Below are 13926 nucleotides of genomic sequence, written 5' to 3' on the forward strand. Positions count from 1 at the left end.
AGGCAGTTCAGAAAGCAGGATTCCTTGAGATTGTCCGCCTCCTTCTGGCGCGCGGCGCCATTGTCAATGCGAGAACTCGAAAGGTGTACGCTTCCCATGTGTTTCATCGATGAAATGAGTTTAGGGAAACACGCCTCTGCTGTATGCAGCTGCTGGTGGACACACAACATGCTGTGAGGTCTCACGAACACGAGTTGCATTGTCCACAGCCTACTGATTCATTTTTCCGCATCAGGAAATGTTGCGAGCGAACGCGGATCCCAACATGGAGTGCACTGAAGATGGCGACACACCATTGCACAAGGCAATCAGAGGAAGTAGACATGGGAGAGGAAGCATCTTGTGCATTCTGACTTGCTGTCTCAACAGGTCATTACGATACTGCAAAGCTTTTAATCCGATATAATGCGAAGTTGGATCACAGAAACAAGCAGGGAGAGACACCAAAAGGTTAGGTGTAGTAATTGGTTCTGATGATTGAATCAATGTCTGCAGATGTGGCAGCTTCATACAAGGAAAGATTCATTGATCTCTTCGTGGATATTCCAAGCCCAAATGTTTTAGAGGGGAATTGAATATAAGCAATAGAACACAACGCTGCAATGGATTTGCATCGAATCAAACTACTTCACAAATGACGTCTTCGCCTTTGCTAACGTTTGATGAAAGGGTTTACAGGTCTTTCCATCATCCTCCAGAAACCAGTGTCCATGCTCCCTTGCACGCTGAATCTTTGCAGCATTTCCAACAACCCAATTGAAGTTGATCACATGGGGTACTTTACCTCGGCATCGAAAAAATGGAGTCCACTCATTGCCCTTGTACCACCTTCCTGATCGGTAGTCGCACGAGTCCATCGTCTTAAGTGTCAACAGACCACTTGCTCGCATTTGCCCTGCTACTTCGTTCAAGAAGATCTGATCGTTGTAGTCTTCTGTGAGTGTGTCGTCTCGCATTCCTGCATATCGACTCAAAATTTCTGTCTGTCTTTTGAGAACCGTCTGCCAAAGACAGAGACTGCCAAGAGTTCGTCGAATCATCATGAACCCGGCACCTGTAAAACCATTGTCATCATCGAATCCCACAAGGTCATGGTCTGAGTTCACAAATGAATTCTGTTCCAACAGGTTTGAGAGCCACAGCGCATCGGGTTCTGTGAGGAAAACTCGCTCCTTCAGAGTGAGCACAGCTTGAATTGCAACTATTCGCTCGCGTAGCAGCCGACGATAACCCAGGGTGTTAAATTCGAGGTTTTTGTTGATGAACTTGAGAGAAGGGATCGTCACTGCATTGACTCTTGATCCTGTGCTCATTATCTCCTGTTTCGATTCGTTTGATGACAAGATGACAAGCGTCCTTTCATGTACACCTCTCATGTCTTTCGTGTTACAGATCCAAGAAAACATGAATGGAAGGAAAGCATCATTAACAAAATGCATTATGACAAGATCCTTTGGCATAGATCGAACCGTCTCTTCTAGCTGAGGATCTATATGCGGATAGGTATGTACATCGCACATTCTTTCCAACTCCTTGATGTGCCGAATTTCACCTCGGTTATGATCCTTCTTTCTCATTTTCGCAATCACTCCGAAACATGCGTACGATGCAACGAATGAAAAAATCAGAATCTGAATCAACACGAACATGACGAAAAGCCTCTGCAAACTCCAAGTCCGCGCATCCCAGAAGCTCGTCTCTCGCCTACAGGCAGCAATCTCACGAGAGTCAGCAATCATGAAACACTTCGTCACGACTTGACTTGCGTTTGCAAAGTGCTTGGATTGCTTTAAGGGCTTCTGATACCCACAAGTTTCTTCATGCACTCTTGGCACATCACGGAAACATTTCAATCTAGACAGCAGAGCTATATGGACTTCTCGCGCTTGTGCAGCGGCGATTGTGCATGGGAGGCATATATGTATATTATTTAGCCCGCCCGCCTCAGGTGTGTGAGAGAACACAGCAGACCAGACAGCAGACAGACTTTTTAGGTGTTTATAGAGTAGAGACAATGCTTTATGGAGTAGAGACAATGCTTTATGGAGTAGAGACAATGCTTGATGGAGTAGAGACAATGCTTTATGGAGTAGAGACAATGCTTTATGGAGTAGAGACAATGCTTTATGGAGTAGAGACACTGCTTGATGGAGTAGAGACAATGCTTTATGGAGTAGAGACAATGCTTTATGGAGTAGAGACAATGCTTTATGGAGTAGAGACAATGCTTTATGGAGTAGAGACAATGCTTTATGGAGTAGAGACAATGCTTTATGGAGTAGAGACAATGCTTTATGGAGTAGAGACAATGCTTTATGGAGTAGAGACAATGCTTTATGGAGTAGAGACAATGCTTTATGGAGTAGAGAGAGACAATGCTTTATGGAGTAGAGACAATGCTCAATCCTGAAAGTCGACCCGGTCAATGCCGACGCCTTCCTCAGAGAAGATTGCGCCTCCTCGTGCCTGATTGGTCAACCCTTCAGCTCCCCACTGATAGAAGGTCAAAGACAACAACCTGAAGCCTTTCATTGTTCGAACCCGGCATCATAGACCTTGCCACAAGTAAGGTTTTGTCAGAACAAATGATGTAAGAAAGCCAGCATTGAATCGGCCTCACCTGCTAGAGTCGCTCGATATTTCACTGCATCACATTCGTTATGTATTCAGTCGATTGTTCAGGATATCGCAATTCACTCACCTTGCATCATCCGATGTGGGATCTTGGTCCATGTACCTACGGAGCGAAGCTCAGTCTTTCACATCGGTTGAAACAAGTTGAAATACCAATCATTCAGCACAGATGCAGTATCCTCAGACATCATGGCAATCTGATCGCAATTAGATGTAAGAGAGGAGTAATGTCATCACAAACAGTATTACCTCAGAGGCTTGGGTTGACAACTCTGGTTCTAGAATCTGGTCAATACGGACCAGTTTATCTATGAGAGTTGTCCAGCGATCTCTATTTTGAGCCTGATTTCACGATTCAATGCGAGGCTGTGATGAAGGAGATATAGAGTTCTCACAGAAACAGCCTCATCCGACCCCTCGGAAGTTTCTTCCCATGGCTCAGGCGTTCTGACACGATTGTAAAGAAACATCTCATCTTTTTGGGTATCACCGTGCTCCAGAGCTCAAGCGTCCGTGAGATGAGATCGAGCTGGACAAAAGAGAGTCTCCTCCTATCGTAGACGCTGCTTCTAATTCATATCTTTTTTGGATCTTCTTCCGCACCTAAAACAAAATGAGTATACTCATTTTGTCCTGACACATTCTATACCGCATTGTTCACGAGCCTGACTGCAAATATCACAGAGTAAATCGTCATTTTCTCCTGCAGAAATCGTTATAAAGGCTGTTTCCAACCGTTCTTCTTACTTGACCGCCACTCTCTTCTTCCTCCTTTTCTAGACGCATTCTTTCTATCTCAGCGAATCCTTCTCTAACATTCCACCCAACACTGATGCTAACAACAGACATGAAAAGAATCTGGAAAGATCAATCAGCAATCTTGAAAAAAGACCGTCATTACAATTTCATAACAGTCATACTTGAATTCCTGTCAAGGCATTCGCGAGGAGGGGAGTGTCGTATTCTGGACTTGCCTAAAACATTGTTAGTTTTTTAGGACAGGAAACATTGGAACACAAAGATACCGTTGCGAGCATAATCAAAAGAGCAGAAAACAAAGTAAGATAGGTCGTTCCAATTTCGCCGCCTTTGATGAAATTTTCTCTGGCTTCCACATAGGGCAGCGCACTGCTCGCATAGTTATAAAAGAAAGAATTAAAAAGGATTTGAATGACCTGCAGTGAATTGCAAAAAAGACAAAGCTCACAAGACAACCAAACATAATGTCATAGCTGTCATGTAGGGTCAGTTGTAAGTAACCCAAAAAGACGAGATATACCCATCCCCAAAGCGTTGTAAGAGACCGGAGAAGGCAACAATCAACTGTCAATTCCGTCCAATTCTTAGAGTGATTGGTGAGAACATGATGTACAAACCTGTTTTCTTGCCATTTCTACTAACTCCCAATAATAATACTCATTTTGGTAGTCTGCAAATATGAACTCAAACTGCAACACAACATTCAATGTACTGCAGGGTCTGCAAACGATTTATCCAAACCTGATCCCACTCGTTTCTGAATTGTTGGTATTGTGCATGCATGACTGCAATCTCCTTGTCAACCCGAGCTATTTCCTCTGATCTGAATTGCAGATGAGTACATTGTGTCAATAGTAAGTATTTAGATACCCGGCGAGCTCATCTTCTGGGATACGAAGATCCTTCGCTCTCTTGAGATGACTTCTCCATGCTGTGTATCGCTTTATCACCACACTCTTTGCTTCATCTAGTCGGTGTCTGCGACGGCGAAGTGAAACCAGATAATGGATTGGAAGTCCCAGGGTGTACACCACAATCATAAAAAATGCTATAGACGCAAATATCCACCATCCATAATCGCTGCACTGAAAGCGCAAATCAACTGACAGCCATTGATTAATATATCCCAGTATAGATTCGCATTGAAACATGTTGAACATTACTTCTGTAATGTTTGGATGGACAAAGATGAGAAATTCGCTTGCAAGTCCGGTTGCTTTCTCGTTCAGATTTATTCTGTCTTTTTCTTCTTGATTCTCGAGATATTCCAATTCATCGTCATCCTGAGCTATTCGTCTCCTATTGTTGTATGAAATCCTGATTTGTGACAATCCCAACATGACTAGACCTCTCACCAAGATAAATGCAACAAATGGAATGGTTGCCTGCAGAAGCACATTGTGATAGAATGTAAACTCGAATTGCATGATTAGGCATGCAAGCGTGGAGGTTGGGTCAAATTTCACGTAATTTGCATATGAACTAAACGATTTGAAAAATCCAGGCATTTGCACATTATATGATGTGCTGACTGATCCTGTAACCATGAGATACGAGAGTACAATTTTCAAAGTACCAACATCGAGAAACAGTTCCAAAACATCTTGATATTTCACGTATAGATATCCTACTATTCCACCAACAACCAAAACAATAGCAGTTGTCTGTGCCATGGTTTGTGGTGTCGCACACTTTTGACACAATCCTGCAGAATCAGGGTAGTATCCTTGCACGCAAGTTGCACAAAGCATTCCGCGATATAAAGGAGCACAACTTTGAGTACCAAGTCCATACCCATCTCCAAGACAACCACAAGGTTCAAATTGCGTCACATCTCCACTGCACAAACATGTTAGTTGCTCAAAAGGTTTGGAGTAAACATTCGTACCTTGATATTGCATTGGAATTTAGACTATCACAGGCTTCCTGAGAAGGGCAGGGAGCGCAAATACTGGCACCGGAGGCACCGACTGCCTGAGTTGTTGTCGGCAGGCGATTGTCAGCTCCAGCTGTTATTTTGCCGCGATCAATGCTTTCCCATATGCGACCATAGTCAATAGATTCATATTCCAGGCAGGTCGCCGTATCACAGCACGCGCCGTATGCGCAATCAGCACACGCAGTCTCAGGGTCACATGTGCTGCAAAGATCCGTCATACCCGATATAGCCGGCGACGGACTGTTGCTTTTATAGCAAAACGTATACGGAGGGGTTTGAGGTCTGCAATTCAAGGGCCTGGTGTTTCCATCGGAATAGACAGCAGACAAACCCTTGTTACAATACGTCAGGTCACAAGAGCACTTGTCATCTGCGCTAATAAAGCTTATGTATGTGTATAACATACTGACTCTGAAATATCCAGGCTTACACCAACAATCAGTCAGGGAGTTTCTGACATAGTTTACAGCAGCATCTTGACCATAGCGCTTTGTACACCCCGTTATGTTCGAGCATTCGGTTACCATATTTAGATCAGGGCATTTCATACATTTGTCTACTCCCCTCCAATCTTTGTAAGTGCCAATTGCTCCTAAAAGCTTCCCCGAGGTACAGGCTTCACAAAGTCCCCCCGAAATTCCTGTGTATCCACGATCACATACGCAGGGCCTTTGATTTTGCTGATCCGTGTAGTCTCCAATTTGCCCAAGTGGGCAGTCTTTGGTTTCTATAATGAAGCTGGTGATGAAGAACACAGGCAAAGATGATTTGTCTCCACACGATGCTGGATTTTCAACGCATCGTCTGAAAGGTACATTGTAATTTAGGGTGAACGTCAGATTGTAAAATTGTCCCGGGTGGCCATTGAATGTGATGTCTGTGAATTCTGCTTTTCCTATCAAGGAGAAGGCGGCTCCTTCAGATAAACCTGTGCCAGAAGTGAAACGAGCATCGAGAGGTTGATCAGGCTCAAAACAAGGGTTTTCATTGGTGCTTCTTTGCTCTCCTTGGCAAATCACTGCATTTGGCTCACCTCCCAGAGGTCTTGATGCGTCATCTTTTCGATTTATTGTTATCAACACTCGTTCACCAACTTTTTTCACCTCGTCGTAAGGACTGTAGATTGAAGGAGGAATAACAGGTTTTCCCAAGTCGTCGATAAGCACCATCACTGGCTGTTTAACGAGTGGCTTTCCGGAAGTAGTTTGAGCTGAAGGCTCTTTATTCCTGTCGAATATTATCTGTGTTGCTCGTCCTCTGAATTCAAAGCAACCGCGGTCGCATGTTTGAGTGTTCTCTTCTCTATCGCAGAAAGATAGCTCGGACTGGCAGATCCCGGGTTCTCCCGTACATGTCTCCCCAGCAGGACATGGTCCGATTGGACATTCCAAGTCACATTTTCCAGTGAGCAAGTTGCCGCACTCTACAGGATTGAATGGGTTACAAAACGTCCGATCCCTCTCTGTTCCACCCTGACAGACATAAATCGGCATGCAACGTCCACCATTCATTGCCCCGCACTCCACAGGATTCTGTGGCGTGCAGACTGTTGAGTCCCTCTGAGTGCCCCCTTGGCAGACAGGCGTCGGACCCGTGGTGCAGGACTGTCCAACGTTGGGCCCATTCATGCAAATGTTTCCGCACACTCGCTTGGAGCAATCGATGACAGGGTTGGTGCAGTCAACCCACTGACTTTCCTGACCAGCCAATTCCACCATCACATTGAACCGACCTCCTTCTGCAGGCAGTTCACATTGAAGCCTCTCTACACTGCAAATTTTGTGCGCGGATTCGTATTTTGTGTACCAATTGGTTGGACACATCAGCGAGCATGGATCACACGCAATGTCATTCGGATTAGAGCTACATTGAACGAAACTTTTCGAAGCACATAATGATGGATTCAATGATTTGTCTCCACGTGCCCCCCACCACACAGGGGTCGAGCACCAGTCAGGTGTGCACAGGCCTCCCCCTTCACAGTCTGTGTTCAACCTGGTATCCACACAAGCTAATCCGTCTCGCAAACCTCCGACACATTTCTTGGGTGGTTCATAGCAAGGCTCAGGAGAAGTCGTGCTGTTAATGTAAAAGGTTCCAGGAATGAAACAATCATATGTTCGTTCTGCTTGCCATCCGCCGCTTGCAGATGGCCTCTTGCCAACCTTGACTTTCGACACAGCATCAAAATTGATTCCAAAAATGGTCAACCTTGCGCCTCCTTCAAAATCATATGTGTACGGACCCCCCGTATCTGCTTGCAACTCTTGGATCACAGGACTGTCATAATTGAATATTCCATCTGATCTTCCCATTGATAGAAATCCATTCGGGACTGCGATAGAAACAGGAATCCTTGTTCCTATGCCTCTAGGAGCAAAACAAACAACGCTTGAGTCAGCGGTCCAAACAAGAGGTGAACACAATGATGCGTTGAACTTCACAGTTGCGTTCTGGTCAGAGGTTCCAAAGTTGGAACCTTGAATTGTAACTTCATAGCCTCCGGTCACAGGGCCGTGGGGCTCCCCGTGCGGATTGACTTTGATGGCACGGATGACAGGAGCTGAGTAGGAAAATCCATTCGCACCAGTAGGTGTGGTAACAGAATGACCCATCTCATACACACTGATGGGAAGATTTTCTCCAGTGCCAGGCCTTATGATTGCTTCGATCACTGTCGGACTCTTCCAAACAGCATAGTTTGCAAACGTATTTCCGATCTTTACCTGGGGGCTTGGATCAAAATTTCCGAATCCAAACCCATGTACAGTGATTGTTGATGTCTTTTCAAACGCTGACATAACGGTACTATATGTTGGCTCGATATACGAAATATTCGGCTTGATAGAGCAATCAGTTCCAAAAAAGCCAACGAAGCACTGGCAATGTCCATTCGTTGGATCACAGTTCCCGTTACTGTTGCATTCATCACAAGCATATTGACAGATTTGACCCCACCATCCAGAAAACATTTACATCTATTTTCAACACAGATTCCATTTCCAGAGCATTGAGCATCCTGGCTGTCAGCACTACAACGAAAATCGACCTTCTTCAATGTAAACATGTACCATGGCATCGGCTGAAATCCATCTGGCATATCAATCATATCAGGATGTACTTCCAAGGAACAGTTGCAGATGTAATGGTCTCCCTGTTGCGCTGGAGGAATTGTTCGACAAAGTCGTGGGCTCCAGGTTATTATTGAATTGGAAGAGCTTGTGTTGTCTTGAGCTGCATACTGGTGACACAAGATTTGAGTTGTCGAATTCAGGTCTGGAGGTGAAAAGGCTTCCTCGTCAGCATTTCCAGCGGTGAAGTGCAAAAGAACTGTTGTACTCCCCAATAAAGGTAGGAGCGACCATGAGCCATTTACAATACGAAGAAGGAATATTGAACTGACAATTGCTGGATCTCCAGGAGGTATCCATTTGGGATATGCTTGCTTGGAGTATCGCTCCAGAACCACTACAGAATTCCCTGTCTCTTGCAGATTCAAATATTCCGATGTCATGTTCTTCAAAAGCAAGGCAGAATGAATAGAATTTATGAACACTTCAGTTTCAGCTCCAGTCCAGTGGGCTCTCAAGACGAAAGAATTTCGATTTTCTGAAATGAGCCATCCTCCAGCCTTGAGCATAACAGAGCTACTTTCCAAAAGATATCCTTTGGCATCCATCAAAGTGTGATAACTTGCTGCAGTTGATGCAATGCTCATCACGACATGGTCTAATAGCGTGATTCGATCCATCAGCGGCATTTGAGAGTATGTCCACTCGCTTATCTGTGTTAAAATCATTTGAAAGACGTTCAAAATCGTATCAAAAAGTACAACGGTTGAATAGTCACTAAGACCTGGTGGCAACACAGTCTGACTTTTGAAAGCCATTTGTCTGATCAGATACAAGACACCTATTTGAATTTGAGCTGTTCCTTCTGTTGGATCATTGGTGATCGTGCGCAAAGCTTCTGACATCTTGTCCAAAAGCGATGAGGTGACACTTGAAGCAAGTATTTGACTTGAGTATTGCAGCATTGCATTGATGTACAATATCTGGACACCCTGAACAAGCGAGCCAGGAACTGTTAACAACGTCCTTGCACTCCGAATAAGGGGCATCTGACCTTGGTTCCTATGTTTCTTTTGTAATAGAATCAATGATCCTTCGAATAATTTAGTGAAATTCACAAATTCTGTCTGATTCCCAACAATGCTCAACATCAATGCCTCAAAATTTACCTGATCGATTAATGCATGACCTCCAAGTGACAACATATACAAAAATCCATACCAATCCTGATTTAATGCCTTAGAATCAAGGTTTTCGACTACATTGTAATTCAAGAATGTGATAATATCCGTTCGATTCTTTGGAAGTGCCACAAAATCCTGTCTTGCAATTGTTGTAAAATCAAAAATGTCAGAGATCTGCACTATAATCGTCATCACATTGCCACTGCGTTGACTTACAGGAGCAATCACATCCGTTACTCTGTTGTCGCCTGTCTTGTCGCTGAGAATCAAAAAATCTTCGGCATTTGTTCCCCACTGTACTTCAAACGCATACAGGAGAGGGAAATTATCCTGGCTGGCTAGAGTCCAATAGAAACAGGTTGCTTGGAACAGTGTTGACAAAGAATATCCGCTTGTTGGAAATATTCGAATGTTGCCGCCGAAAGGCACTTCGGAAGTCCTCATCAGGATAGTTGCGATAGCAGTTGGTCCAGATTTCTCAAATGCTCTCAAAACAAAGGAATAGTCCGTGTTGCTGGCTAATATTCCTACGGGTAGCTCCAAAGCGCATGGAGCAACTCCCCCAAGAACTGTACTATCTATCGGCATCCTGCTTGACTCGCGATCCAAAGACCACACATAGGTCAGATCTTGAGCCGGAGCATTGCATTGAAGTCGCACAATTGAATTGGAGTTGACAGGATTCTCCAATGGCAAAACATACAAATCAAGCTTGCTTGCTCTGCTACTTTCTATCGAAATATTTCGAACCACGGTCAGTTCCACGAATTTTTCTGCCACAAATGAAAAACCGGCTGGGAAGGTTTCTGAACATGTTCGAATGCCAAATTTCAAAACTGGCTTGGCAACTATCACTCTTATACGAATTCTTGTTTCAATGATTCCAAAATAATCCAGCTGAAATCGACATAAATTTGTATCATATACATCTGCATTTCGATATCCAAAAGGAAGGCTTCCATTGCTGTACAGTTGGCAAAGATTGTCGTCAGAAATGCCATTTGCAAAGTTTACGGTAGGCACTTCGAGGCTCATTTGTCCACTCGTCAAAGATTGTACCACAACGCTCTCAATAGCAGTGCCGGAGCAAGTCGTTGGCTCAACGCATTCCCACCTGAAACATAGTTGACCTCCGTCAGGGTCGTAAGATCGAGATGCATCTATGACAAACGGCATCGTTTTCCCATCCCGCCCAATGTTGATTGTCCTTCCGTCCCCAACCACGAGGAGGACTGGTAGACTTTCAAGAATTTGCACATTTAAGGAAGAGTATTGGTTGGTTATAAGTGTACCAGTGTAAGCTTCAAATACTCTGACTTCGAGTGAGATTGTGTAGTTTGAACCTAAAGATGTACTTCTTAAAACATCAGGATCTAGACGGAGAACCCTGTTGGTGAATGCAGCAATAGATTGCACAAACAGATCATCTTCAGCAATTAAATCATTTGGAACCTTTGCATCATTCATGAATGTTACTTTCCACAGCAATCTGATGTCAGGATCACCACTGACACGTCGCAAGAGAACAAACTGATGCTCACGGCATGCTAGTGGAGTTTGTATGTCAACAAAGATCTGGGAACCTTGCGCTCTGTATACGGGGTAAGGATTTGGACCTTTGAATCTGACGTAAGGTATAGAGTGCGTGAAATTCTTATCAACCACAACAGTAGCCGTTCTTTGCGCACCAAGAAAAGAAGTTACTGTACATGAAATTTGATACCTTCCAGCAGTAAGGTCACCGTATGAAATTTCTAATTTGGACTTTCCACTCAATTTACCGCATTCATAGTCATGTCCAGAGGTAATTTCACAAACAGAATTTTCGACATTTGCAGCTGTTGCTGCAGCCACGACCTGTACTGGTGTTCTCGCTACGTCAAGACTAGAAATCGACCAAACATATCTCGATACAGCTCTTGAGCCGGATCCCCACCAAACAACAGCATTAACTACAAGGCCGTCGCATATTCCAATGAATTGTGGACAATCAAGGAAAAGCAGGGGTGAATCAGCATTGATTGGTGGTAATACTGGCAATGGGCATGACTGATTCTCAGGTTTTGAACAGTCTTGATTATTTGATTGAGGGTTGCAGTTCAGGTCAGGGAGTGTATCCTGAAGAGCTTGATTGCATCCATCAGCAGGATATGATAGTAGATTTCGTTGTAGAATCATGCCTGCCCTTAGAAAAAGCTGTGGTGAAACTTGAGAATCCGCTCCACCAATTTTCGCAGCTTGGCACACAAAGAGTCCTACGTCATTGGCGACATAGCTGCATGGCACAAAAGATGCTCCATAACCAAATATAACATTCAAAACACTTACACCATACGAATATGGAGCAAAAGTTGAGTTATATGAGTCTTCCCATAGACATCGACTGTTTTCACCAAGGAAATCACTCAGAATCATGTACAAGATTGATCCTGCAAGATGATCCTTCTTCGTTGTATTTTCAAGTCCCCTGTCAACAATCAATCTCGGTCTGTCATCATTCACGTATCCTTTGACATACATAATTTCATCATCGACTTGAATCCTCCAGCCTTGTAAAGGTACTAGGACGTTCAAGTTTGCTGAAAGAATTTCGATATAGTCTGACTGTAAATTGAAACCCAAGTCGAAATCTTTGCATCCATCTTGTATCAAGCTTTGTATATTTAGCTGTGTTGGTCCGTAATAACCTGTGCCAGGTTTTAGGATCAAAATCGAAACGATTTCACCGTAATACATTCCAGTCAGTGGATCTTTTGTTGGCAAGGAGCATGGGATAGGACAGGGACGTGCTTGGACTACTCCAACAAATCCGATCCCATGAGGGTCATATGCATAGATATAAGAACAGTTCACAACGGATTGTGCGGAATTGGAAGCACCACAAGTGCAACCCCAGCCCCCTTTGTTGACAGTAAATGACTCGAAACCACTTCTCATGTCTGTTGTAATGCGCTGTCCGCTTTTCAGCCCCCCATCAACGACTGCAGCAATTGTCAAGTAACGATTGCAATCTTCTTGAACAAAGGAGTCGTAAACGGCTGTAGGATTACAATCTGACGAGAACACATCTGAACGCAAGTATGGTCTATTGCGATAGTCGTTTCCATGGCAAGTCTGGCTATCAAATAAAATCTGAAATCCCGTACCGTCTTGAAACAAATTTACAGAAACCACATGAGGTTTGTCATCGAAATAAACCAGCGATTGCTCATTCATGTTTTCTCTACTTTGCTCTCGAGCAATGCTCAGCTGTCCATCAACTTCAACCCTCACAAGGTGCTGGCCGCACCAGCCTGGAAAAGGATGAAACTTGTCATAGAAATTGTAGGTCGGATCCGACAATGTTCTTGAATCTAATGGAGTCAAGACATATTTAGGACAACCGTACTGTTCGTCACATTCTGGTCTATTACGAAGCGCTTCATCGAGCGTAGCTGTGTAATCTTGATATCCAGTGACCTTAAACCAAAAGCCCTTCAGTGCAAACGTGTTGAAAAAGTAGAAGCATACCTTTCGTATATCCCAACCTTGATTGTTCGGAAAATATACGGAAATTTGCCAATTCACATAAGCGCCTTGAAGCTGTTTACATAAGATTTTAGACTTGTACGACTTAATGAGTAAAAATCACCTCAGTTAACGGACAAGCTGAATTTAGTGTCGAACAGAGGAGAAATTCCTTATCCCCTGTCGAAGAGAATTTTTGACTAGGAATGCTTGCTCGTATTGGTAACAATCCCTAGCGAATGTGTGACTATTTCATTTTTCAAGGATTTAAGCAGGAACCTGGTTCAATTTGTAATGCAGATCGGGTACCTGACATGTCAATTCCTGGTGGACCCAGGAGACCGTACATGTTTGAATTGAATATTGTTTACAGTTTCCCGTTGAGGTACAACTTCCATAAATCGAATCCAACCATTCATTAGTTGGAGTTTGACAGCTACATACCCTTGGTGAGCCTGAACATTGCCATCGACATGCACAGCAAATTTCTCGAACATTCTGATAGGTGGTTCCTAAAGGATGCAATTTTTGAGGAATTGTATCAACATACACAACAATATATCGATCCTGATTGAGAAAAACATTAGTACATTTCAAAAAATTGATACATGTGGTAGAATACAGCAACTTACCTTGAGTCCAAAATTTAATCCATGAACGGTGATTTGCCGTGATCGCCTCACAGGCCCAAATCTCGGAACAACTTTGCGTACAATCTGCTTAAGATGTCATGGATGAGTATCAAACGTTTTGAAATAGATTTGACCGGTCTAGAATATGAGAATGAGTTCGGAGAAAATGCAACCTGCGTAAAGAGTAACGATTTCCAACC

The 13926-nt window shown here is 43.7% G+C and overlaps 5 protein-coding genes across 5 annotated transcripts; 2 read left to right on the plus strand and 3 right to left on the minus strand.

Moving 5' to 3' along the window:
- Positions 1–238: 238 nt before the first annotated feature.
- Positions 239–575, plus strand: GUITHDRAFT_117337 (hypothetical protein; the record flags this gene model as incomplete). The annotated part of the gene is made up of 3 exons (XM_005823368.1): positions 239–317; positions 370–450; positions 496–575. 3 exons carry the CDS (start codon positions 239–241, stop codon positions 573–575), a joined length of 240 nt encoding a protein of 79 aa, XP_005823425.1.
- A 48-nt stretch (positions 576–623) lies between these two features.
- Positions 624–1376, minus strand: GUITHDRAFT_117338 (hypothetical protein; the record flags this gene model as incomplete). Its single annotated transcript, XM_005823369.1, has 1 exon — positions 624–1376. One exon carries the CDS (start codon positions 1374–1376, stop codon positions 624–626), a length of 753 nt encoding a protein of 250 aa, XP_005823426.1.
- Positions 1377–2014: 638 nt separating this feature from the next.
- On the plus strand, positions 2015–2410 carry GUITHDRAFT_117339 (hypothetical protein; the record flags this gene model as incomplete). The annotated part of the gene is made up of 1 exon (XM_005823370.1): positions 2015–2410. The coding sequence occupies one exon, from the start codon at positions 2015–2017 to the stop codon at positions 2408–2410; it is 396 nt and encodes a 131-aa protein (XP_005823427.1).
- Positions 2411–2697: 287 nt separating this feature from the next.
- GUITHDRAFT_117340 (hypothetical protein) lies at positions 2698–4733 on the minus strand (the record flags this gene model as incomplete). The annotated part of the gene is made up of 15 exons (XM_005823371.1): positions 2698–2737; positions 2788–2831; positions 2884–2976; positions 3030–3081; positions 3125–3237; positions 3284–3337; positions 3382–3492; positions 3555–3608; positions 3660–3762; positions 3810–3866; positions 3914–3957; positions 4011–4082; positions 4135–4216; positions 4264–4478; positions 4557–4733. 15 exons carry the CDS (start codon positions 4731–4733, stop codon positions 2698–2700), a joined length of 1311 nt encoding a protein of 436 aa, XP_005823428.1.
- A 2039-nt stretch (positions 4734–6772) lies between these two features.
- GUITHDRAFT_145719 (hypothetical protein) lies at positions 6773–8133 on the minus strand (the record flags this gene model as incomplete). The annotated part of the gene is made up of 2 exons (XM_005823372.1): positions 6773–6804; positions 6837–8133. The coding sequence occupies 2 exons, from the start codon at positions 8131–8133 to the stop codon at positions 6773–6775; spliced, it is 1329 nt and encodes a 442-aa protein (XP_005823429.1).
- Positions 8134–13926: the final 5793 nt, after the last annotated feature.

The sequence above is a fragment of the Guillardia theta genome (assembly GCF_000315625.1).
Source record: "Guillardia theta CCMP2712 unplaced genomic scaffold GUITHscaffold_109, whole genome shotgun sequence".
Taxonomy (NCBI): Eukaryota; class Cryptophyceae; order Pyrenomonadales; family Geminigeraceae; genus Guillardia; species Guillardia theta.